Below are 24,931 nucleotides of genomic sequence, written 5' to 3'. Positions count from 1 at the left end.
TTGGTACTGAAAATATGTAAAGCTCTCCCTCAAATGACCACAATACAAACAAACCCGGGCAGGGTTCCTATTTCTGGACTGCCCCTGCATTCTCTAGCATGCTCTCTGCACTCCAGCTACCTAGCTCTTTTCGCCCTCCAGTAGCCCATGCTCTTTCTGCCACAGAATCTTTGCACATTCTCTTTCTTCTGTTTGGAAGTATTTTCTTCACCCTTTTCCATCAAAGTAACGTCTCTTCACCTAATTAGTTCTTACTTATCCTTCAGAATGCAGCTCCAGATTCACTTCTGCACAAAAGGCTTTCCCAACCCACAGTTTAGGAAAAGTGCTTTGGGCTGTCAGAATAATGACCCTTGTTGGCCTAGCAACTACTCAGGATATCATTATACATTCATTTGAATATGTTTTGCCTCTCCCATTGTATATTGACCTATTTTTGACTACCCTGCGTCCTAAGTTCCAGGCTCTTGCCTGATACAGTATGTGTATTTTATATTTGTAACATATAGATGTATATGTACTTAGGTGTGTTCATTGCAGAATTGTTACTGACACTAAAAGGGAGGAGACTAATTGGAATTTCCATAAATAGAAGTCTATGAAAATATGTAGTTGGAAGGTTGTAAACATAAAAATCCACATTCCAGCCCTCTCTCCACTGCTTACTGGAAATGTAATAATGAGCGCCAAATTAGTGTTAAATAAATGAGGATAGGGATTTTATCAAATATAGCCATGTACTGGTAAAGTAATCAAGTGCAAATAAAAACACTTTATAAAATCCAAACCACTATACAAGATAAAGAGATATTTTCTCATTTTTTTTATATTATGTCATTATTTTTTATCATTTTTATCACATCAGTGTTAGAGGAATCACTTTAGGGATTGATTGAAACTATACTCAATACTGTGTAAATTCTTCTTAATAGTTTGTTTCACCCTTGTTAAATTTTCTGTATATACTCTTTCTATTTGGAGCTGAAACATAGGATTAATCCCTTAACCCCAAACACAAAGGGAAAAAGAGAAAATGGTATTGTAATTATTCTTTTCTCTTTTACATCCAGGAGGCTGAAATGTCCTGAATCTTATAGTAAGTTAAGTGACTTACACCTTTTTACATGTGACTTTGTGTTTGAAAACTGAGTTTTTAGTTCTCTGTGGCCCAGGATTAAAGTCTGTGCTAGATCTGAATCTCAACTCTGCCTCTTTTTTTTTTTTAATTGATTTTTTTTTTAATTTTATTTTTTATAAACATATATTTTTATCCCCAGGGATACAGGTCTGTGAATTGCCAGATTTACACACTTCACAGCACTCACCATAGCACATACCCTCCCCAATGTCCATAACCCCACTCCCCTCTCCCAACCCCCCTCCCCCCATCAACCCTCAGTTTGTTTTGTGAGATTGAGTCACTTATGGTTTGTCTCCCTCCCAATCCCATCTTGTTTCATTTACTCTTCTCCTACCCCCTTAACCCCCCATGTTGCATCTCCTCTCCCTCATATCAGGGAGATCATATGATAGTTGTCTTTCTCCGATTGACTTATTTCGCTAAGCATGATACCCTCAAGTTCCATCCATGTCGTCGCAAATGGCAAGATTTCATTTCTTTTGATGGCTGCATAGTATTCCATTGTGTATATATACCACATCTTCTTTATCCATTCGTCCGTTGATGGACATCTAGGTTCTTTCCATAGTTTGGCTATTGTAGACATTGCTGCTATAAACATTCGGGTGCACGTGCCCCTTCGGATCACTACGTTTGTATCTTTAGGGTAAATACCCAGCAGTGCAATTGCTGGGTCATAGGGTAGTTCTATTTTCAACATTTTGAGGAACCTCCATGCTGTTTTCCAGAATGGTTGCACCAGCTTGTATTCCCACCAACAGTGTAGGAGGGTTCCTCTTTCTCCGCATCCTTGCCAGCATCTGTCATTTCCTGATTTGTTAATTTTAGCCATTCTGACTGGTGTGAGGTGATATCTCATTGTGGTTTTGATTTGTATTTCCCTGATGCCAAGTGATATGGAGCACTTTTTCATGTGTCTGTAGACCATCTGGATGTCTTCTTTGCAGAAATGTCTGTTCATGTCCTCTGCCCATTTCTTGATTGGATTATTTGTTCGTTGGGTGTTGAGTTTGCTAAGTTCTTTATAGATTTTGGACACTAGCCTTTTATCTGATATGTCATTTGCAAATATCTTCTCCCATTCTGTCAGTTGTCTTTTGGTTTTGTTAACTGTTTCCTTTGCTGTGCAAAAGCTTTTGATCTTGATAAAATCCCAATAGTTCATTTTTGCCCTTGCTTCCCTTGCCTTTGGCGATGCTCCTAGGAAGATGTTGCTGCTGATCAAGTCTGCCTCTTAATAATCATGTGAATTTGGAGAATGCGTTCAAGTTCACTTAACCAGTTTCTTACTTGAAAATGACAATAATAATAGCTCTTCTGCATAGAGTTGTTATGAAATGTATATGGAAAAATACAATGACTTATAATAGGTGCTAGGTTAAATGTTTAGTCCATGTCAGGCTTAGATCACAAATGAGAGATTCATGCTGGCTCTAAGTGAATAAAAAGGTAGTCGACTGAAAATTATCCAGTTGAACTCATTGGATGGCTGGTAATCAACCATTTTAGCCATTTATATTCCTTTAAAGAAGAAATTAAGTCCTAATGTTTTAATTATAATTAAATGATTTTTTCCTGTAGTTTAATTCCTAAGTAGATAATTATGACTGAATTGGACCTTGTAACACTATTTACATAGAAAGACCATCTTTATTTAGAAGAATTTGTTCCAAATTATTATGTTTTTGGCAAACTACTTGATGATGTGTCAAATAAACTCTATGTTTTTTATAGCCACCTCTCAGATGGTTGCTAAAAGTCATATTTGCAAATAATGTTAAATGTCTGTATAGGCTGAATGTTTTGTGTTACTATATTCTTACAAGTATGAAAGCAAATGTCAGGTGCTTTTTGGTGGTTCAAAAAGAGAAGAAAGCAATTATCAACACTGGGCTTGTGACTTATTAATGAATTAAAGAGAAAAAAAGAAGTTAAATTCAGCTTTTGCAGAAAGAATACAAATCTTTCTCATCTGCCATGGAAGCTTACCTTATTTTCTCATTTCTAAGAGTTCACTGATTATAACATTCAATATTGATTAGTGATTGTTTTCAAGAAAAATAATCCAGCATATTAAATGTATTGATCAATTTTAAAACAGGCCCTGATTTCAGATATGATAAAATACAGAAGCTACACACATTTTAGAATGGTGGAAATTTGGTACTCTATATTTGAATTGTAGGAACTTGAAAGAGTGAAGACTCATTCCAAGAATAAACTTCTTAGTTTATTATTAGAAATAAAATGGGGACAAGGATCACCTTTTGGGGCACAATAATTCTTATTAACTCTGTGTACTTCTTTTCTTATACCTCACCCCCACTTGTGAATTAAAAGAATTAGAAAAATAGGGAAATTCCACTCCCCAGTTATGGTCATATTGTCAACAATATCACTGTTAAAAAAAAAAAAAAGTAAGAGAAAGTCAATAAATATTAGATGTTCTGCAACAATCACATTAAAGAATATTGCAGTTACAGTCCACCAGACTCATGTTTTCCTGAAAGCGTCACAAATCAGAACTACTCAGATAATACATCATAATGCAAATACATGACCACTAGCCTGTGATGAATAAAGTAGGACTTCTAGGAGTAGACTTAGTCATCTGTATTTTTTTTAAATCTCCACTTTGAATTCTGATACAGAATTCAGAGATTTTGAAAACACTATGGTGAATAGGTTGGGAGATCTTTGAGGATGGAATCTGTCTGTGCACTCTCTGATCTCCAAAGAAGTTCCTGGCTCATGGTTAAAAGTTGATAAATGTCTGTTGTAGAACAAATGTATGAATGGAATGTGCTAGGGTCCTGATGTGATTTAAAATCACTGAAAGAGGTTATATCAGGACAAATTGGTCAATACAAATGAGTTAGAAAATATATCACTGAGAATAAATGTATTCAAAAAGGTGGTGGTATCCAAAAATATTTCACTGAGTTCTCCTTGAGAATTCAGTAATGGGTAACCGATTTCAAAACCCTTTATAGATTTTACTTTTAATCCCATTTTATTTAATAAGAAAAATAAGACTCAAAACTGATTAGTTACAGAGATTAAAAAAAAAGAGTGTACATGAACATCATTTAACTTAAATTTACACATTTATACAGAGAACTTCATTTTCGTAGGTGCTGAGTGACCCAAATGGGTGAAAGTGTTGCTAATTGTACTTGCTATTAAAAGAAGAAGGGTGGGGAGTGGAGGAGGAGGAAAGGAAGGAAGGAAGAGAGGGAGGGGGAAAAAAGGGGGTGCTTCCAGCAATTAGTATATGCTTCAAACACCTTCAATAGTGTTAAAGTCGCAGATAGCTGGAGTCACAAAACCAGCAAGAGGTTCAATATACTCTATGTTTTGAAATGTGTATGTCCATGTATACGTAAAATAAATAAATCACAGGAGTTGAAATAATAGTTGGAAAGAAATATGCTATTGAGAAGTCTTTGTTTTAGATTCTTACAATAAAAGGGTGGTGGATACCCATAAAAAACACACTCTGGTCTTGCACATTCAGTTTCACACTATCTAATAACTGAAGAATGCATTGTATGGAACTAAAAGTCTAAATAATGTAGTTTCCAAACAGTCAATATGTGGAATTCTTGTAGCAAAATGTAGATTGCCTCACTAATCTTTGTTTCTGTTTTTGGTGTAGCCCTTCATTTCCTCAAGTCTCTCTTCTGCTGCCATGAGTTATAATCTCTTTTTTTATGCTAATCTTTATATAGGGCCCTATAAAGGGTCAACCTCCAGAGCATATAAACATGTATCTTCTCTTCTTCAGCCAACATTTTACATTGGTAAAATGGGGCAAAATGGGTGTCAAATATCTCCTTGATAGGTTGCTTTGTAGACCCATTTGTATATGTGCCCAACCAGCGTTGTGTTTTGGGTCAACCAGTTTCAGTTCATTTTAGGCATATGGGCTCTTCCTTTTCTTCTTAGTGGATCAACCTCTTTTTACCAAACTTGAAAATAGACAATCTCCAATTGAGCTTTTGCCTATGGAGACCGGTCTATCTTTTCTTTACCACACAAGATTTTAAGGTTACCAGTATTATTCACTTACTATGGCAAAAAGCATTTTGGATGATGAGTTAGAGTCTTGGATCTTCTATTTATTTTAAGGGGGTACCCTATGTTTTCTTGACAACCGTGAACAACAGAAGATTGAGCACTATAATGGGATACATGTCTAAGACTTGCAGGCTACTACTTCTCCTAGTCTCTTCCTATGAGAAACCTAACACCGTGATTTTGGTAATCTTTCTTTTTGAGTCTCAAAATCTTTCTCAAACTAGTGTTCCAGAATGCCAGCTTACCAACCCAGTCACAGATAGCATAGCAGTTAAAGATGATTTTCCAGCCCTGGACTACCTAATTTCTAAATTACCTTTCAGGTTTAATATTACATGGTTTTCTGATTGCAATTTTTGAGGATTCCTATTTTGATTTTATAGAGAGTTTTCAGTCATTCTTGCTTATATATGTAACAGGATAGATGATACCAAATAGTAATAAAAGTAATACATTTGTTTATATAATAATTGTTTCTAGTACTTGCTTAGTTTGTGTTCTTACTAATAGAGGTTAATAGGAAGTAACATAGTTGGTTTGAAGAAATCACAAAATATGTACTAAAGTAAATTTATATGATAAATAACAATTTATATATGACTCCAGAGTTTTTCTTTTTAAATATGAAAATTAAAATAGGTGATTTTCATATGTGACAGCAATATAATACTTTAAACTGAATTCTCTCATCTCAGCTTCTATACTTAAACTTTATAGTTCTTATGATAGATTTATGTAAACTGTTGCATTTATTTGATCATTTTAAATTACTGTAATCTAAACATAAATATCAATTCTGTATACCTTAAGATATTCTCCATATTTTGATTTTAAATGCTAAATGAACCAAACTTTTAGACAAGATCTTTTTTAAAAAGTGAATTCCTATTTGCTTATATAAATCAGTAATGGTCTTATTTCCTACTATGAAGCAGCAAACTTTTGACCAGTGTTTTTGCCTAAATCCATTGAAAGTATAACTATAAATTCATATTGCTTTTATAAATGTTGAATTCACAAATATGAGTAGGTTCTATGATTTTTACTGAAACTTCAACCTCTCAGTCAGTTATGGCCTAAGAAGCATTCATCCCTGATGCTACCTTTCAAATTCATTTGAAATCGTATAACCTGTCTTATGCTTGAAAATAATGTCCCTGATTATTACTAATTTATTTTGTATGTACTGGTTGGCTTAAAATTAATCATAATCCATTTATTTGGTGTTTATATGCATGTCATTTGTATAGTACTTCTAAGCTTGCCCTTTGTCAGCCTTCATTAGCTGGCCAGTTAACAACATGGAGGTACTTCTCATGTAACTTTGTTTTCGATTCTTTTAAAAAAAACTCTGCAAAACAGATTATAATAATATATATAGAGAGAGAATATTATACCTACAATGCCTAAAATCTAGAATAATGCCTGGACCAATCGTAATAACTGGCCTTCTCAAATAAAATTTATTTTATCTTGATTCCATCTGAATTTACTTTTGATTTTCTTTCTAATCTCTTGCCTTCAGAGATTGGCATTATGAGATCACTAAGATATCTTAACTCTTATTAAACTTATTAAGAGTTAAGACTTATTAGGGGGTACCTAGCTGGTTCTGTCAGTAGAGCATGCTACCCTTGATCTCAGGGTTGTGAGTTCAAGTCCCACATTGGCCACGGAGATTACTTTTAAAAAGGAGAAAGAAAATTAAGACTTATTAACTTTTTTTTTCTATATATGTTATGTCTTGATACATACTTATAATATATATTTGACCCAGTTTTAAATATGTTCTGAAGTAAACATATATGCATATACAGAATAGTTAAAATGAAATTAAAACACAGATAATAAATCATATAATAAAGATTAGAAATTGTTCAACTAGAAACCAGAATGAGATAATTGTTGAAACTCAGTATTTGATTTGACCATGAGTTTTCTGACTGCCAAGGAAAAGAACAAAAAACATTTTCATTTTTCTGGTTTAATAAGAAAGAGTGTCATTAGACTTTTAGGTACCAAAATGGCTGTTTTCTGTAGCCAGAAATTCCTTACTTAAGCCTTTCATCTTCCTTTTATTCATTCACCAATTTACATATTATCTGCTTTTTGAAAACTTGCATTACATACTCAACAAAGAATTGTTTTTTCTCTGAATTTATACATTGCTAATTATAAAAGTATAGCTGTTACTAATTGAGTGCCTATCATATGAAAGGCAAATAACAGATACTGAATTATCTCCAATCCTAGCAATAATCCTGCAAGATTCATGATATTTTACCCTCTTTGCAGATGATGAAACTGAGACTAAGAGAAGCAAGTAATTTGCACAAGGTCAAATAGCTAATAAGGGCAGAGTTCCTTAGCTGAATTCTGGTAATACTCTGTAATTATAGGATTTCTTCATGGAGAATGTTCATTTAAAAAAAAAAAATCCATAGCTGTGTAATAATTCCATAAGCTTTTTTCACTCTTCCTCCAAAAGAGAAGTTATATGAAACCCATTGACATTTGAATATTACTCTGCTTTCTTGCAGCCTGTGAACTTATGAATCAAGGCATCTTGGCCCTGGTCAGCTCCATTGGCTGCACGTCAGCAGGGTCCCTCCAGTCGCTGGCAGATGCCATGCATATCCCCCACCTCTTCATACAGCGCTCAACAGCTGGGACCCCAAGGAGTGGCTGTGGACTCACCAGGAGCAACAGGAACGATGACTACACTCTCTCTGTTCGCCCACCTGTCTACTTAAATGACGTTATCCTGAGAGTGGTCACAGAATATGCCTGGCAGAAATTCATTATATTTTATGATAGTGAATATGGTAAGTGTTTGTGATTTGTGTGAGTTCTATAATATTTGCGTGGCAAGCAACTTCATTAAATCTTGAAAAGCTTCAAGGAGCTTACTCATTGCTATCTGTGGTTTTCTTGTTCTGTCATAATCTTCTTACAAATCTAGCAGCAAAAGCAAAAAGTTTTGTTAAGTTCAAGTTCAGCTGTTTGTATTAAATCACTTTGAAGTCAATTTAAAAAATAAATACCTGTACCTAATGCTCAGTTTATAAATGTTTCTAAAGGGAGTCTGACTCCAATATATCTTGAATTTTCAAATATTGAGAAGTCATAAAGACAATATTTTCTTTCTTCCATTTTCAAAAACATTTTATCTTTATAGAATAATAAAACACTGTTTTGGACAGATCCTGGAACACTGAAAATAGATGCCTACTCATATTTACTGGTTAAAAAAAAAACTGACATATTTTACAACCTTACGCTCTTTGAAAGTAACAGTTTATATTAGTTAATAGCATGGTATTTTGTCTGCAATATGAAATTTCACAAAAATGCCGAGTAGTATGAAGACACTTAATTTCTTTAATTTCCCAAGATAAAACACAAAACATTAGCCTTATTTACTGTAATTCAAGAAGAAAATACTTAATCTCAGTATTTTTACTTGTGTTACATTAAGAAAAGTGAATAAAAATGGTAACTATATTGTTTATTTTTTTCCTGAATAAATCTGTTTTCTAACTGACTGATCCCAAAGATGTTCAAATTTAGTTTCTCCAGTTTTTGTCATTAGGGGGAATAGAGATGGATATCATAAAATGAAAGAAAATTAGCAGGTCTTCATGAAGATATAGATTTCGAAACATATGTTTCTTTAGAGATTTGCCTTAATAAGGACTCTCAGAAAAATATTTTCCATTCAGTCTTGATGAGTCTGGTTTTTATTTTTTTATTTCAAAAAATCAAGACGATTTCACCGTCTGTACTACAACCATTTTTTTCTTAGCAAATAAATAAACATTTAAAAATAATGGTTTTCTTGTCATAATCTACCCAGCATTGTGAACAATATTGGAGAACAGTTACACAAGAGCGAGCCAGAAAGTGGCATCAATAGAACTGAGTACAAACAGGTTGGCAGAAATCTGGAAAGCAACGAATAAGAACCCCTGTGGACTCCCAGGGAGGGAGAGCAAGTGGCAGTTACATTTAGCCCTAAATGTTCAAAGGTCGCATGGGGTTTTGGCAGCCTGAGTAGCAGTAAATTTGATGGGTAGATTTCAGCCAGAAGTCTGTGGCCCTCTCCAGAAGCACAGTTGTCTCCAGGACGGAAATCCTTATTTTTGTTGCTTAATTCATATTATTTAGGGATCACAGAACAAAAACCAAGAGACTGAAATGAATAAAATAAAAAAAGAAAAAATAATAATTGGCTCATCAGTAAAAGTAAGGGTTGAACACAAATTTGAAATTTGCTGATAGGATTATTTAGTGAACATTGTAAACTCTACCTCTGGAAAAAATATGTTGAATATGCTTTTGTCAGTTTTCTTTCCATCACATTATTTACGATTTTTATAACCTTAACTGGCATTCTCACGATCTCTGCTCAAATATTACCAGAAATAATGAATTTTTAAACTGTAAAGCTTTCTTTAATAGGGGGAAAATATTTTTTAGTTAGTCCTATCAAAATAGTCCAGTAAAATAGAGAACAGAAAAGTGTTTGTGGTGAAAGTTTTTCACAACATTAAAATGAGAATTTTACTTTTTCATTATATACATCCATGAAGAAAGAAAATCCCTTGTTGCCTTGTTTCCAAGTCCTACCTGGTTTACAGTTAGGAAATTCTCATAAGAGAAGATGTTTTTATTATTGATGAAGTAAATGTTTTTGAAAATGTACACTAAATTCATAGTCATAGAAAATCATTTACATTCATTTGACATTTCTTATTCTCCTTTCCTCTGTTTAATAAGTAAATAAATTGCTATTATCACAGTGTATGACTGAGTCCTCTGTTAGAAGCAGGGTTTGTTTTAGGAATAATAATAATAACAAAAATATTTTCTTTTACTTTGATGATAAACTTGCTTTTGACTTACTTTTTAATTTAATAATTCATGAAAAATTACCCTGCTTGTATCCTTAAAATTATTTCCACTAATATTCTTGCTTAACAAAAGAAAATTTCCCTTTGATACTCACAATAAATCTTGCTAGTAAAGAACTGGGCTAGAGTCCAAAATAAACATCAAGCTATCCAAATACCTTCTACCTTGAAGAGGGCTACATGTATTTACATATCCATTCATCAATGTCATCATTTTAAGTTCAAACATTGGAATTATACTTGACTTTTATCTTAGTTATCAGGAATTGCTTTCATTAAGGAATGGATTAAGCATCATCTATGGATGAAATAAGGCATCCTGCTGGAGCCAAATGTGATTGAAAATGTATTTTGCTTATAAAAATATACTTTAAAGAAAAAGAAAAAAAAAACGAGATTAGGCTTCTATATCCAGTTAATTAGAGAAACACTTTTTTCAAAAGCAGTTAATTATGATTAAGGGCACAGTATAAAAGTCTACATTAAATTCCCTAACAAAGAAAATTCAAGTCTTTGATTCTAAGTAAATGGATGAAAACAGAAAAGAAAATGTGGAAACTTTATTTGAATGGATTGATTCAAGACATTTTTTAAAAGGCTTGAAAAGAGTTTAGGAAGCGTTGAGCTTTTTAAAAGTGTGTCATTTAAGCAATGTTCATTGCTCACTTGCTTAGTGCAATGCAAAATATGAGATAAGAAGTTTTACAGAATGTAGTCTTAGCCCTTAAGAAGCTTACAATTAACAAAAGAGGTAAAATATTTATGACTCTTCTAATCGAGAAAATAGTATGTTAAGTGTCATGAATGATGCAAACCGAATGCTAATGGTGTTTAATGAAGAAGGTGTTGAATTTTTGGCAGCAGGGATCAAAGAAGGGTGTATGGGTGGACCTTGACCTTGAAAGTTGCCTTTCGAAATGCTAGCTAACTTTCACAATATGTGAGAGACAGTCACGCCAACAGAAAGAAAGTGTGAACAAGTCTTGTAGCAATAAAATGTATTAAAAATAGTATCTCTGAACACTTAATTTGCCAGGCCTAAGAATAAGCATTTTACATTAAATCATGTAATCTTCTCAACAACTCTATGAAGTTGGTAATATTATTATCACAATTTTACAAATAAGAAAACAGAAAACAAAACAAAACGAAACAACTGGTTTACTTGCTCACAAAACACAGCTAAGTATCAGAGCTGAGTTCTAAAATCTGATCAGAGCCTATACTCCTGTGTATAATGAATATAAAGGAGTTACAGTGAACTATTCCCAACGTATATAATAAAAAGCGCTAATCTTACAGAGAGCATTTATTATCCCCAGGCTCTGTTCCAAGTGCCTACACTTATCATCTCATTTAAGCCTCACAACAGCCCTCTGAGGTAGAGGATGATGATAATAATGATGATGATGATGATTTTTGCAAATGAAAAAACTGAGGATGTAAGACATCAGGTAATTTGCAAGTAAGCTGAGAAGCATGAATTCAAACCCTGATAGTCATTTCCATAGTCTTTGCTTTTCACCACTAGGGTATTCTGACGCTATGGAAATAAGAGTAAAATTAATTCCTGACAACTGTAAAATTAAAAAAAAAAAAGTTTACAAATGAAATACATAGAATCATCTTTATTAAAGAGAGACAATGATGTCAATCCTGCAGATCCTCACTGTATTAGTATCATCAAGGAAAAATACTGTATGTTGATTCGGAAGATTGGGTTATCACTGGAAATATGGAAACAGGACTGTCATGGGCCAAAGGAGGCTGACCCATCACCACAAACAGCTACCTGCCTGCAGAATAACTATTCTTGCTTTTAAATTTGCCAACAGAATGCAAAGTTCATTTGAGAGACCAATACCTCCCACTGAAAAACTATATTTTTTGGCTCTCTTACAGCTGGGAATTGTGATATAATATTGTCGAGAGCTATGAAGGGTCTGAGATTTTACTTACATCAGTTTCACGGATGCTGGCAGAAAACACTCTACTTCTTTAGACAGATAGAGGACTTTAATGCTCATGGTACAGCAAGCAGCGTGAGCCTCATATTAATGCTGCTTCCTCTTGACCTCATGTCTTATAAGACTACGTGGAGCTACTCCAGTGGATGCTGTACATGCAGTGAGCTTGTATGGCAGCTGAGGAGCCCTGGCTTTGGGAATCTGGATCTTGTATGATGGGCTGCTAAGTAAACCTTCTTGGCATATGTCCAGAAAAAGACACTATCTTCGTTGTAAATAAGTCTTTCTTACCTAGGGAGAGTTTCTGCTTGCATAATATGCCATAAGACACCAAACCTATAGAGAACTGTCTCTCCAAAAGACTTTTTTGTTTGTTTGGCATATATATATATATGCCAGTCCTAAAACCAATCTGGTTAATCTTACTGACAGGAGGTAAGATCAGATCAACTCAATTTGTCTCTTCTGCATTTATCTAAGGACACTATAAATAAGATTTTTAATAAGCAAGATTGGTATTAACTATGCCCATCAGGGTCCTGGACTCAGCAAGCCAAATAAATCCCATGAACTACCAAGAGGCTACTTTAAAAAGTCAGAGAGTTTCCTCCTTAAATTTCTGCAAAATCCTTTTACTTGGCCAGAAGCATTGATCCAGGTACAATGGGATTTATTTATAATTGCAAAGATTCTACCTGTCTCACAAGGGGAAGTTCTATCATCCAGAACAACCTTGTCCAATGAGCTGAGGCTGACCTGAATGACTTCTAAGGCTGAAATCATACCATCAATCACTTTAGTGAAATTCAGGGGGAAAAAAATCTAATTGGATGATTCCTATCATAGGGAAGAACACCTATAGGACACACCTCAGTGATAAATCAGATATGGCTCCATGTAGCTCCCCCAAATTAATTAGGTAAGCCTCACTTTAGAGAGACCTCAGTAAAGTACTATATTGTCTGGTGCTGGTGTTTACCTAAACACTTTAAAGTCTCAAAGCCACCCCTAATGTGTGACTCATGTCTTCAGCAAGGAGGTAACCTTCACACAAAAACTATAGTTCTGGAAGGGCACATGATGTCCCTGGTGTGGTGTGGGAGGGGATTGGGGAGAAGGAAGTTAGGAAAGAGTGGAGGGAGTTAGTTACAGTGCTGGGACCCCCTGAGTGAGATAATAAGGCCTTCAATATGACTTTTGGTATTCCTAAGAGTTCTCAATTCATACAGGATATTTGAATCCAGCTCTTGATTAGGAGGAACAGCCTGAGGTCAGTCAATACAATCTGTCTTTAGTGTTTTTTTTGAAGGTTAACAACCTACTGTTGGGCCTGAAATTTCTTTCTGTAAATAAAGTTTCACTGGAGCACAGCATGTTCATTTGTTTGCATGTTGTCTATGTCTGCTTTTGAGCTATAATAGCAGAGTTGTGCTGTTGCGATAGAAATAATATAACCCATAAGCCTAAAATATTACACTATGGTCCTTTAAGAAATTGTTTACTAGCCTCTGTTGTATGGCATCAGTCTAGTGATTTTCCTACTGCCTCATGTAATGAATGAAGGTACAGGTAGAGAAGGTATTTGGAGAGACTAACAGGTGTTTTGCAGGGGGACTATATCCCCTGTGGTTTCCAATAGTCTTTTTGATAAAATTAAGGGAATGATGATCAAATCCTGAGTATAGCCCTCTCTGATGAGGAATAGCAGATCCAGCAGTCAGTTAAATTTAAGGCTTTTAAGTCAATTTGAAAGGTCTGCACCAGGGTATTTTCTTTCATGAAGAGAACCCCAAGAGTTGTTCTGAAAGACAAAAGTCATTAATGCACATCTATTCTGTCTTAGGGGGCCTAAGGATTTCCCTTCTCTGTGTTGGAGTTGTTGCTCTCCAGAATATGATGTGTCCCATTCCAATAACTGTAAATGCAATTACAATTTTTTCTTCATTGATTCCTGTTTGCACTCAGATCTTTTACCAGGAATGGTCAGGTGCAAGACAGGACATTTTTATAAAACTTATGAAGACCAGTTATGTCCCCCAACTTTAGCCTGCAGTGGCCATAAAGGAGGAGGTGACAGTGTGTTCACCATGTGTTCATTACCCTTATGTTTCAGAATCATGTCAATCCAACAAGAGACTCCAGGAGGTAGGAATCGAATATAAGTCCAACTCCCTTAAGCTCTATTTAAGCCAGGCAGCCACCCAGGTTTGTCTGGGGAAAGAGAAGGAAGCATCACGCCTAGGAAAGGCATCAATGCACTGAGTCCCAGGCACAATAACTATAAAAATAAAATAAAATAATAAAATAAATTAAATTAAAATAAAATAACAAATCAATGGAAAGGCTTAAATAGCCAGCAACTAACTAAATGTCCACCTTCAGAATATAGCAAAATAAGGCTGTATAAACCTGAAGTAGAATAAGTAAAATAATTAAATAAGGGTAGAAATTAATGAAATTAAAATAAACAATAAATAAAACTAAGTCTAAAATGATTAATTCTTGGGTCACCTAGCTGGTTCATTTGGTAGAGCCATGTGATTCTTGATCTCAAGGTCATGAGTTCAAGCCCCATGTTGGGTGGAAATATTACTTAAATATTTTCTAATAAAATCATTAATTATTCATAGAGATTAATAAAAGTGATGAATTCCTAGTGAAACAAATTGTTATTAAAAAAAATACAGAAAACAAAATTTACCAATACCAGAAATAAAAGAAAAGATATCACTGAGGGACTTCCTTATGGAAAAAAAAATGTTTTACTGGAAGTTCCAACCACGGAAATAAAGCAAGAAATAAAAATTAATAGTCATACAGTTTGGAGAGGAAGAAATAAAAATTTCTTTTTATCAACAAACAATTATATACATAGAGAATCCTGTGAAATCTCAAAAAAATCCTGCAAAAATTTTAAGTTAGTTTAGCAAGTTTACAGACTAAAGATGAATATTTGAAAATAATTATATAATAGCAGTAAAAAATTGGAAAGTGAAATAAACAAAATTGTGAAAACTTGCAGTTCCTCAGGAGAAATCTACAAAATGTTGCAGGACATTCACACTGGAAAATACAAAATTTGCCCGAAAGAATATTGGTTGATGGCTTAGAAAATTTAATATCATGAAGATACCCATTCTCAATAAATCAGTTTACAGATTCAATGTAATCCCAATCAAAAATTTGTGGGCTCTTTTGAGGAAATTGGTAAGCTGATTTCAAAATTTATATAGATGTCTAAAGATATCGTATGGTCACAATATTGAAAAATAATAAAACTGGATTAAATGCTTTACCTGATTTCAAGGCTCATTTATATCGGCCTAGGATTAACAAAAAGATCACATTAGGGTTCAGAAGTCTATTCATTTGCACTCAGCCAGTGCAAATGTTATTGACCAATTTGTTATTGACCAACATGTCAAGTCAATTCAGTGGAGAAGTGTTCTTAAGAGTACTGAAACAACTGGGTATATATACAAAAAGGGAAGAAGAAAAGGAAAAGAAAAAATAAAAAACCTTGACTCTTATCTCACACCATAAAAAAATCAATTCAGGATTAATCATAAACCTAAACTAAAAGCTAGAATTATTAATCTTTTTAGAAGAAAACATAAGATAATATCCTTGTGACTTTGTGACATGTTGAGATTTCTTAGGTACATCAAAAAATTGAAACTAAAATAATAATTTGGACCTCACCAAAATTCATAATATCTACTCATTAACAGACACCAGTAAGAAAATAAGTAGGCAAATTACAAGCAGGGTAATATATCCCATTACATATATCTGAGAGGCTTATATAAATACATAGGATATGTAAAAAGCTCAGAAAATTAAAAAGAAAAATGATTCCTACAATGCAACAATATGAGACCAACAAAAATATACAATTAAAAAGCAGCAAAAGGCTTGTGCGGGTAATTCATATAAGAAAATACATACATGCCCAATAAACATAAGAAGTGCTCACCTTTTTAGTCCATAGGTAAAAGCAAAATCAAATGAGATGCCATTCTGTACCCATTAGGTTGGCTGAAGGTCAGTATTACTTGGAAGCAATAATGTGGCACAACTGGAACATTCATTCTTTGCTGGATGTATGTAAAAGTGTACAGTCACTTAGGAAAGCTGCTCGGAAGTTTGTCTCAATGTTAAATATGCATCTACCGTATGACTTACCCATTTCACTTGCAGGCATTTTCCATGAAAAATGAGAATGCATATCAACACAAATACTTATTTTAGAATTTTCATATAAGAATTATTCATTCTGTCTCAACTTGAAAACAACCCACATGCTCATCATTTTTAAATCAGTGAAACAAATTGTGTTGTACCTGTACAGTGGAATACTATTCAGCAGTAAAAAAGAATGAACTTCTGAAATATATGACAACATTGAGTGAAAGCAGCCTGGAATAATGAATACATGCTGTATTATACTGTTTGTTTGTTTATTTGTTTGTTTGTTTGTTTTTAAGTAGCCTGCACACCCAGCATGGAGCCCAGTGCAGGGCTTGAACTCACTACCCTGAGATCCAGATCTGAGCTGAGATGAAGTGTCAGATCCTTAACCAAATGAAGCATCCAGGGACCCCTGTATTATTCCAATTATATGAAATCCAATAACATACAAAACTAACCCTAGTAACACAAATTAAAAAGTAGTTGCATCTCTGGATCACAAATGGATTGTCTGGCAGAGAACACAAGACAAGATATCCTTCTGTAATAACATAAATTTTCAGTATCTTGTTTTGAGTGATAGTTACAGTGGAATACAATAAATATACATGTGAGGTCTGTTTGTTTTATTATATGTAAACTATATCTCAACAAAAAACTAGAAGACATACTAACCCATTAGATATTTGAAGAAGAAAAAAGAAAAGAAGAAGGGGCAAAAATCAATTTGCCTAATGTAGTTTTAAACTAAATAGCATAATTTGGGGCTCCTGGGTGACTCAGTTGGTTAAGAGTCCAACTCTTGATTTCGGCTCAGGTCATAATCTCAGGGTTGTGAGATCCAGCCCCGCATCAGGCTTTCTGCTGGGTGTGAAGCCTGCTTAAGATTCCCTTTCTCTCTGCCACCCCCACTCCTCTCTGTAAATTAACTAACTAACTAAATAAATAACAGTTGAATCATGATCAATTAGAGATTGTAGAGTCATAGACAAAAATCATTTAGAATTGAATATAGTGGATTCTTAGAACCCAAATTTGGTAATAAATCAAAATGACTACAAGAGCTTTTTAATCATCATAATACTTGAGTCCCATCAAAGACTCCTGGAATCAGAATTGTTGCAAAGTTTGAAGCCAGCTTTGTTCCTCAAAGAGGCATTTGGAAATAAGAAATTTCAGCAGACCTCTTCTTCAGCATATTTAATTGATAGCATTGTTTCCCCTTCCCGAATAGTCCAAGAGAGAAAGAACTTATTATATTTTGAAGGCGCTTACTTCACATTTGGACACTGGGTGTTTCTTGTCAGAAAAATTTTCTTGATATGAAACTTAAACACTAATATTGAATAAAATTATCCATTTTCTGGACTAATATAAAATGATAATCATTTTGTTTAAAATCATTTATCAAGAAGTGAAGAAAATGATTATGCTCCCTGAACCCTTGTTAGTCTTCTACTACCTAAGTACCATTTTCAACATGAGCAATTTCCCATTTGCAATGTGTTGTGCTTTTCAAGTATTCCACTTTTCTAAATGTCTTTATCCCTATCTATCTAATTTTTAAGTACCTCTGTATATGATCTGATACATTTACTGATTATACATTAAGCCTAATGCTATCTTATTGCCTTAGAAAGAGGGATAAGACCTCTGTCACTTTTTAGCAAAACAAAATACTACACAACTTGTACCTTTTTTTTTTCATAATTTCTGGTTTTTTAATATGTTAAATCTTTATTGTATCATTCATCATATTGCCCTGTCCCTCCAGTTTTTATCCTCAATTTGCTTTGATTTCAATTTGGTTGGATTTCAAACCAACCTCTTGGAGAAGAGGAAGTTTGGTCAAGTATGTGGAATATGATATTGAGGAAGGCTTATTAAAAGCAATTGGGAGTACTCCAGGTAGGCTCACTACCAGAGAGGTCCATGCAAGGAATTAGTTGAATGTACAAGCCGATAGCTAGATTCCAGAATCAAGGAACTGACAATATACAGAAACCAGAAAGTTATAATAGTAGTAGGTGGTTTTAAAGTAGAATAAAAGCAGATATATTTCTTTAAAGGAGGATTCTATTCTGAGAGTATTGATGAAAGGAAAGTTGAATTTCATACCTGGGAGGACTGAATAGAACTGATTTACCACAGTAACATAAACAGTAATGTTGAAGTGCTCTTCAGTGAATAAGGTACTTGAGTTCTTTAATTTCCATTGCCTAAGACAATATTGACCCCACAGCCCAATACTGGATATGATCTATTGACAGATCTATTACATAGATCAAGTTATGAAGATTGGAGGGAAAATATGATGACAGGGATCTAAGCTGCTTGTTACAGTAATGACATGGGGACATGTACACATTGAAAGTACTTAGATATCCTCTTACCATAGGCAAATCTCTACTTCAGCTTATGTACTGGTTTCATTCTTAGGCAAGATAGACGCCATTGGTGACTCAAAGAGTATCTTTACAAATTATTATACTAATGAAAGACCCTTTTCCTGCTTTGTTTGAGTATCACATATCATGCATATAGGTATGTATCTATATACCAAATCTTAGGCCCTGTTTGGATCCTATGCTGATCCTTGAATCAAATAAATTGGCCAGGCACTTGCTGGGCTCTCAATCACCAACCTGAATTACATGATGGGTGAATTGCCTCTGGGTGAAGTGTAGGCATATGTGGACACATGTACTTCTTTTTCCAGTTTGAAGTAAACCTTGCTTATAAGAAAAATAGTTATTTAAACATTAATTAGATTATTTTAATTTTGTTAATTAAATTTTAAATCTTAGTTTACTATTATTAAATTGAACTATTTGAAATATGTAAATTCTAAATACTTGCCTTTATAATTCAACACTTAAAATTGCTTATAAAACATACACTTTTAAAGTCTAGTTTGAATATGTTTTTGTTTTGGTTTAGCTTAAATTTATTTTATGTTCTCGAACTTTCTGACTTTATCCTTCATGTCAGGATAGTATTTTTTCTTTTACAACAGGATTTTTAGCCCTATGTAAATTTCTACTATAATTTGTTAAACTGAGTATTTCTGAAAATCAGAGACCTTAAAGTGCATAATAGGTGTTGATAAAATATCTTTAAATGGAAATGATTAAATTAAATATATTTGTCTCTATATATAGGAATATATATTTTTGACATCCGTAGGCACAAAAGCAAAGAATAAAACTAAACTTTAAGGATTATCAAGTGGGTTTCTTATGGGCTCTCCCACGTTCTGAAAACATTGGTTTAATGATTCCAAATTAAAGGTCAATATGTAGTCCAGTGACCTGAGATACTTAAGTACTACCTTTAAGTACATCAGTGTATCACCCTTTCCCTACAATTACATTGCCATATGGTAAGCCCCTTTGAAATGAACACTGAATGATCATCCTTGTGAATGCATTCCAAGGAATAACAGCATTTATTCCATGCATCTTGATATAGGTTTAATCAAGGCCCGTAAAATGGACACATTCCTCTTAATTGATTGCAAATGTTTATAATTACCCTGAGGGTGTTTTCAAATGTCTAATGACTGTAATATTATTAACTATCTCTCTAGACAGTCTTAAAGCTGTTTATTACTCATTTGGCCACTTTCCAACTTTCAGTTCTCTCATTTACTTCAATGTGCATCAATAAGCATATAATTAATCCAAGCATCTTACTGAACTATTTCCTTTGCTTTATGTCAAATAGGTAAAAACAATATATTGTACTATTTTGGATTTGTTCATTAGTCAAATGTCCTTATTGATCAGCATTACTGTAAAGATGACTCTCATTCTAAAACGCTATGATCTAATGCTAAAATAGTAAGTTCTCATCAAATAGATAATCTTAGTGATGGGTCACTGCTGCTGGACTGTGTCATCTTAAAATCTAATACAGCATATTATCCTTATTTTCTAAATACATTACAAACGGCAAGGGAATACTCAGTGGAGACAAGAATCTGTTTTAAAGTCAGGGTTCTCCTAAACAAAAATTTTTAAATCCCTCAGTGGAGAAAAGACTTATTTTCTCAGGAAATGAGGCACTTTGTAGAGTATGCTTTGCTATTCGTATGTTGGGAAAGCTGTTCAGCTCAATGATCTCATGGATCCAGCAACATATGACATACTCCTTTTTATCTAAAGTCATAAGATTCTAAATATTAACTTTAAAGCTCAGATTTCTGTCATAATTTCAGAAACAGCAAAATTGGCTGAATGTAGTGCTAATCTCCTGCTCCAAGTGAGGTCTTCAATGCATTAAGTGATCAAAATGATTAAATGTGCCTAATTTACTCAAATGAAGGAGAAAGATGAATAGACCAAAAAAAAAAAAAAATCAGACTTACAGAGACTTAGTGACAAACCTCTCTTCCTACCAAATTCAATATTTTCAACTTAATATTTGAACATAATGATCAGAACTGAGGAATACTGTTTGATAGATTCCAGAGAATGTCACTAAATTTAAATGGCAACTACAGTTTGGAAAATGAGTAGTATAGTGAGATTCCTCTATCTACTATAGGGCCTGTGTTATCATCAGATGCTTTAGATAGTGAACTCCTTGAGGGCAAGAATTGTTTTTGTCTTTCTCTTCTAGGTACCTTTTCTAAATTACTTCTCTTCTAAGTACCTTTCAAAGTGCTTGATACATAGTAAACAGAGTTGATTCTAAAAGGCAGCTTATTTGGATGCTGATCACTAGTTTGCAGTGAACAACAGGGTATCATACTCCTGGCTTTGTGGTCAGTTTGGAAAAGTGTTTATACATTATATTCTAATATATCCTGGGATCTTTTTTATCCTAATCTACATTAGTGTAAACCACTTTTAATACAGATTAAATTTAATCTTTCATTAGTGATTATAATAAAGTCATTATTTCACACAATTTAATAAAATAAATAATTTAGTTTCATGGGACGCCTAGGTGGCTGAGTCAGTTAAGCACCTGACTCTTGATTTCAGCTCTCATCATCTCAGGGCTGTGAAATGGAGCCCATGCCAGACTCTGTCTCTGTGTAACGTAGTAACATGGTAACATAATTACTCTGTATTCACCATGGAGTCTCCTAGAAATTCTCTCTCTCCCTCTCCTTCTGCCTCTCCCCCTGCTCACACGTGTACTCTCTCTCTCTCTAAATAAATAAATAAAATCTTAAAAAAAGAAAATTAATTAATTACTTAATTAAGGTACAATCAGCCAGTACTTCTTGGAGAGTTGTGGAAAGTGGTCTATAGGTTACACAAGTCACAAGTCAGATGTGAGTGAAATTGATTGCTGCTAGAATATCAAGTTCTGAGAATGTTACCGAGATCAACTTATAGCCCTTATCAAGATTTTGGTTTTTTTCATTTTTTCATAGAAAAAGACAGCAAAAGAAAGTTAGGAACAAATGGGACTTTTGACTGGGTTAATAAAGTCTTCATAATGAAAATGCACATTGCTTAGAAATTTGCTTTGTTTCACAAGCCCTATTTCCTTTTTTCAGAACAACCCAGTAATCAAACCTTTTTTTTTTTTTTTTTCAGCAATACGGTATGGTTAGTTGCTACTTATTCTCTGCTTCCATTCCTTGTTTTCATTTGTTTTACTGACATTAATCACCTTAAAACATAATTACCAGTTTAGGCTGTCCTTTGCTCTCCCCAACTGGACATACCTCAAGGATAGGAATTGTGGCTTCACCTTCATCACCAAACTATCAGATGTTTATAAAAAGATGTTATATTAGTCAATACTCTTTCTCTCAAAAGGAAGAGAAGCTCATTTCAAACTAAGTAAGCAAAAAATTTAAATTTTTTTTTTTTTTTAATTCACTCATGTTGTTGAGAAGTCCAAGGAATAGCTGTCTTGCATGTGTTTTACTTCACATTTTGGCTTCACTTAGCTTCTCTCGAGACACGCTGGCTCTTGCAATTCTAAAAGGACATCATTACAACTTGTGATATAAAAGAGAGATAATTTTTGTTTCATGATCCATATATCGAATTTCAGTCCTCATCTGAATCCTGTGACTACCCCTTAGGCCAGGGACATGGCGAGCTCAAATTGACCATCCTGGGCTATATGACTACCCAGTAATACAGTGTAGAGCACCATAGAATGTGGAACAAAAGAGATGGGTCCAGGTTTGTTTCTTAACGGAAAAATTAGGTTTTGTTATTTGGAATAAAGGAGAAGAAACACTGGGAAGCTAAAAACAGCAGACATTAGCTATGAAATTAACGAATTCCAAGTTCACAGGATCCAAACCTGATTGTCTGACATCAAACGTAGTGTGTTTTCCATAGTAGAAAGTTGTTTCAAAAAAGAAAAATACAGGGGTGCCTGGGTGGCTCAGTGTGTTAAAACCTCTGCCTTTGGCTCCGGTCATGATCCCAGGGTCCTGGGATGGAGCCCCGTATCGGGCTCTCTGCTGAGCAGGGAGCCTGCTTCCCCCCACCCCCGCCGACTGCCTCTCTGCCTGCTTGTGATCTCTGTCAAATAAATAAAAAAAAATCTTAAAAAAAAAAAAAGAAAGAAAGAAAAAAGAAAAATACAGTGATTTATAAAGGCAAATTACTTACACGGTCAAATTACCCTGAGAACCAAAATAACAAATGCAAGGAAAATTCCTGGATGCATTCTGTTCTGTGCCATCCAAACCCCCCTTCAAAACTAAAGCACTTACTTCTCCATCTACTAAGAGCATTTGGCAACTGACTACCCTCCCCAGGAATTGCCCTCAGCTAAAGAGAACCACAAAACCAAAGTCCATGCATATTGATAAAGTTTCTACTTCCACTGGTCCTAACTTGGGAAACTCTGAGGGCATCCCATTTCCCAGGGGCTGGGCAGGTCTCTGCTGAGCTGTACCACGGCTCCTCCTCTGCTGACTCTTGCTCCCTTCCCTGGGTCCCTTCCCTGGCTTCCTTAGAGCTGTCCCCAACAAGCTTCCTGTTCTTCCATCCTTATCTCCAGAGTCTACTTACACGGGAACTCTATTTTCTACAGCATAAGTTTTCCTTAGGCGTGAAGAACAGCTAGATTTAGACTAATTAATAACTGAAACCAATGAAATATAATTGGGAAAGGCATTCATTTTTGTTATATTTCTTAATATTTTTATTAAAAGTTTCCTCTGCTTAAATAAAATGTAATACACGCTGTTAGTTAATGAGTGACTATCTATGCTTTACGTTCCTATATAGTATGAATAGAAAAAAATCAGTAAGAGCAGTGACAATATGCTAATCCAGGTTCTCTGATAACTACCGATGAGGAAATCAAGCAGATCAGACTGAGAGACCATAATCTAGGTAGTCTGCATCACGTTTTGGGTATGTACATATTTAGGGAAAAGGGAGAATCCATAATCTTTGTGGCTTTTTCAAATGATTCTGTGACACAAAAAAGGTTAAGAAATTGGAGCATTGATTTCCAAACTGGTTTCTTCAGGATCATCAGCTGAAGAAAATCGCTGGGCTTTGTCATGAAAGTTTTTATTTTATTAGAATGGGGTGGGGCTTAGAAAACTTCTTCAACAAGTTCTCCAGATGATTCCAAAAAAAATTAAGTAGACCACAATTTGAAAAATAGTGACTAAGGACTAGACTAAAGTACACTTCTACATTAGTTTTCTGTTGCTGCTGTAACAAATGACCACAAATTTAGAGGCTTAAACACCACAGGTTATTATGTGACAGTTCTGGAGGTCGGAAGTCTGACATGGGATCTCAAAGGGTTAAAATCAAGATATTAGCAATTCCGTGTTCCTCTCCAGAGGTTCTTGGGGAGAACCTTCCTTGCCTTTACTAGCTTCTAGAGACCATCCACCTTTTTTCTGCTGGAGTTCCCCTTTCCTTTTCATCAAAGCCAGCAATGTCGGATCTCTCTGACATTTCCTCAAAGCCAATTCATTCTTCAGTAGTCAGATCTCCCTTTGACTCTCTTGTCTGTCTTTTTCTTCTAATTTTAAGGACTCCGTGATCACTAGACTCACCCTAATAATAGAAGATATCTCCCCATCTTCAGGTGTTGTGATTAACAACTTTAATCATGCCACCAGGAGCATTAATTCCTCTTTGCTGAATAACTTATAGGTTCCAGGCATTAGGATTTGGGCATCTTTGGAAGGTCATTATTCTACCGACTTCAAGTTCTCTTATAGTATCCAGGAAAGAAAGTCATTTTTTTCCCGAATCTTATGTTTAATAACTCAGTTAATGAGGCTTCCACCCCTCGCTGTTATAGAATTATCTGGTCAGTAGAATTAATAATCACTAGAATTACTGAACTGAAACTGCTATTTAACTTGCTGTTATTAATAAATAGCACTTAGTCACACCCACAGGCCTGGAAGTTCCTTGAAGTTAGGCATACTCTCTTGTCTCTTTTGTTTCTGTGACTTTTATTTTTACTTCTTGTTAAGTAATGGACACACAGATAAGGTGGCTGAATAATTGTGATGGTTAATTATGTTCATGAATTAATAAAACCAGAGGTCCACTCTCTCTTTTAGTGACTCTTCCACAGAGCAGCTAATAGACAGCATGATTCAAATTCTTCTCATATTAAACTGACCAATTCTACATATTCTGGGTGTGTAGTGTTATTCTTAAACAAGCAAAGCT

At 34.4% G+C, this 24,931-nt stretch overlaps 1 protein-coding gene across 2 annotated transcripts in view; it reads left to right on the top strand.

Annotated features, from left to right (window-relative positions):
* Positions 1-24,931, top strand: part of LOC111155139 (glutamate ionotropic receptor delta type subunit 2) — a 1,452,064-nt gene that overhangs the window by 779,519 nt on the left and 647,614 nt on the right. The window contains exon 3 of one of the 2 annotated variants that reach the window (XM_022515215.1): positions 7,762-8,046. The exons of the other annotated variant lie outside the window; for it this stretch is intronic. Coding sequence (XP_022370923.1) covers positions 7,762-8,046 — 285 coding nt within the window. The remainder of the gene's footprint in view (positions 1-7,761; positions 8,047-24,931) is intronic. 2 annotated transcript variants of the gene reach the window in all.

The sequence above is a fragment of the Enhydra lutris genome, unplaced genomic scaffold (assembly GCF_002288905.1).
Source record: "Enhydra lutris kenyoni isolate GAN:26980312 unplaced genomic scaffold, ASM228890v2 scaffoldscaffold3, whole genome shotgun sequence".
Lineage (NCBI taxonomy): Eukaryota > Metazoa > Chordata > Mammalia > Carnivora > Mustelidae > Enhydra > Enhydra lutris.
This window is presented reverse-complemented; position numbering and strand designations above follow the sequence as displayed.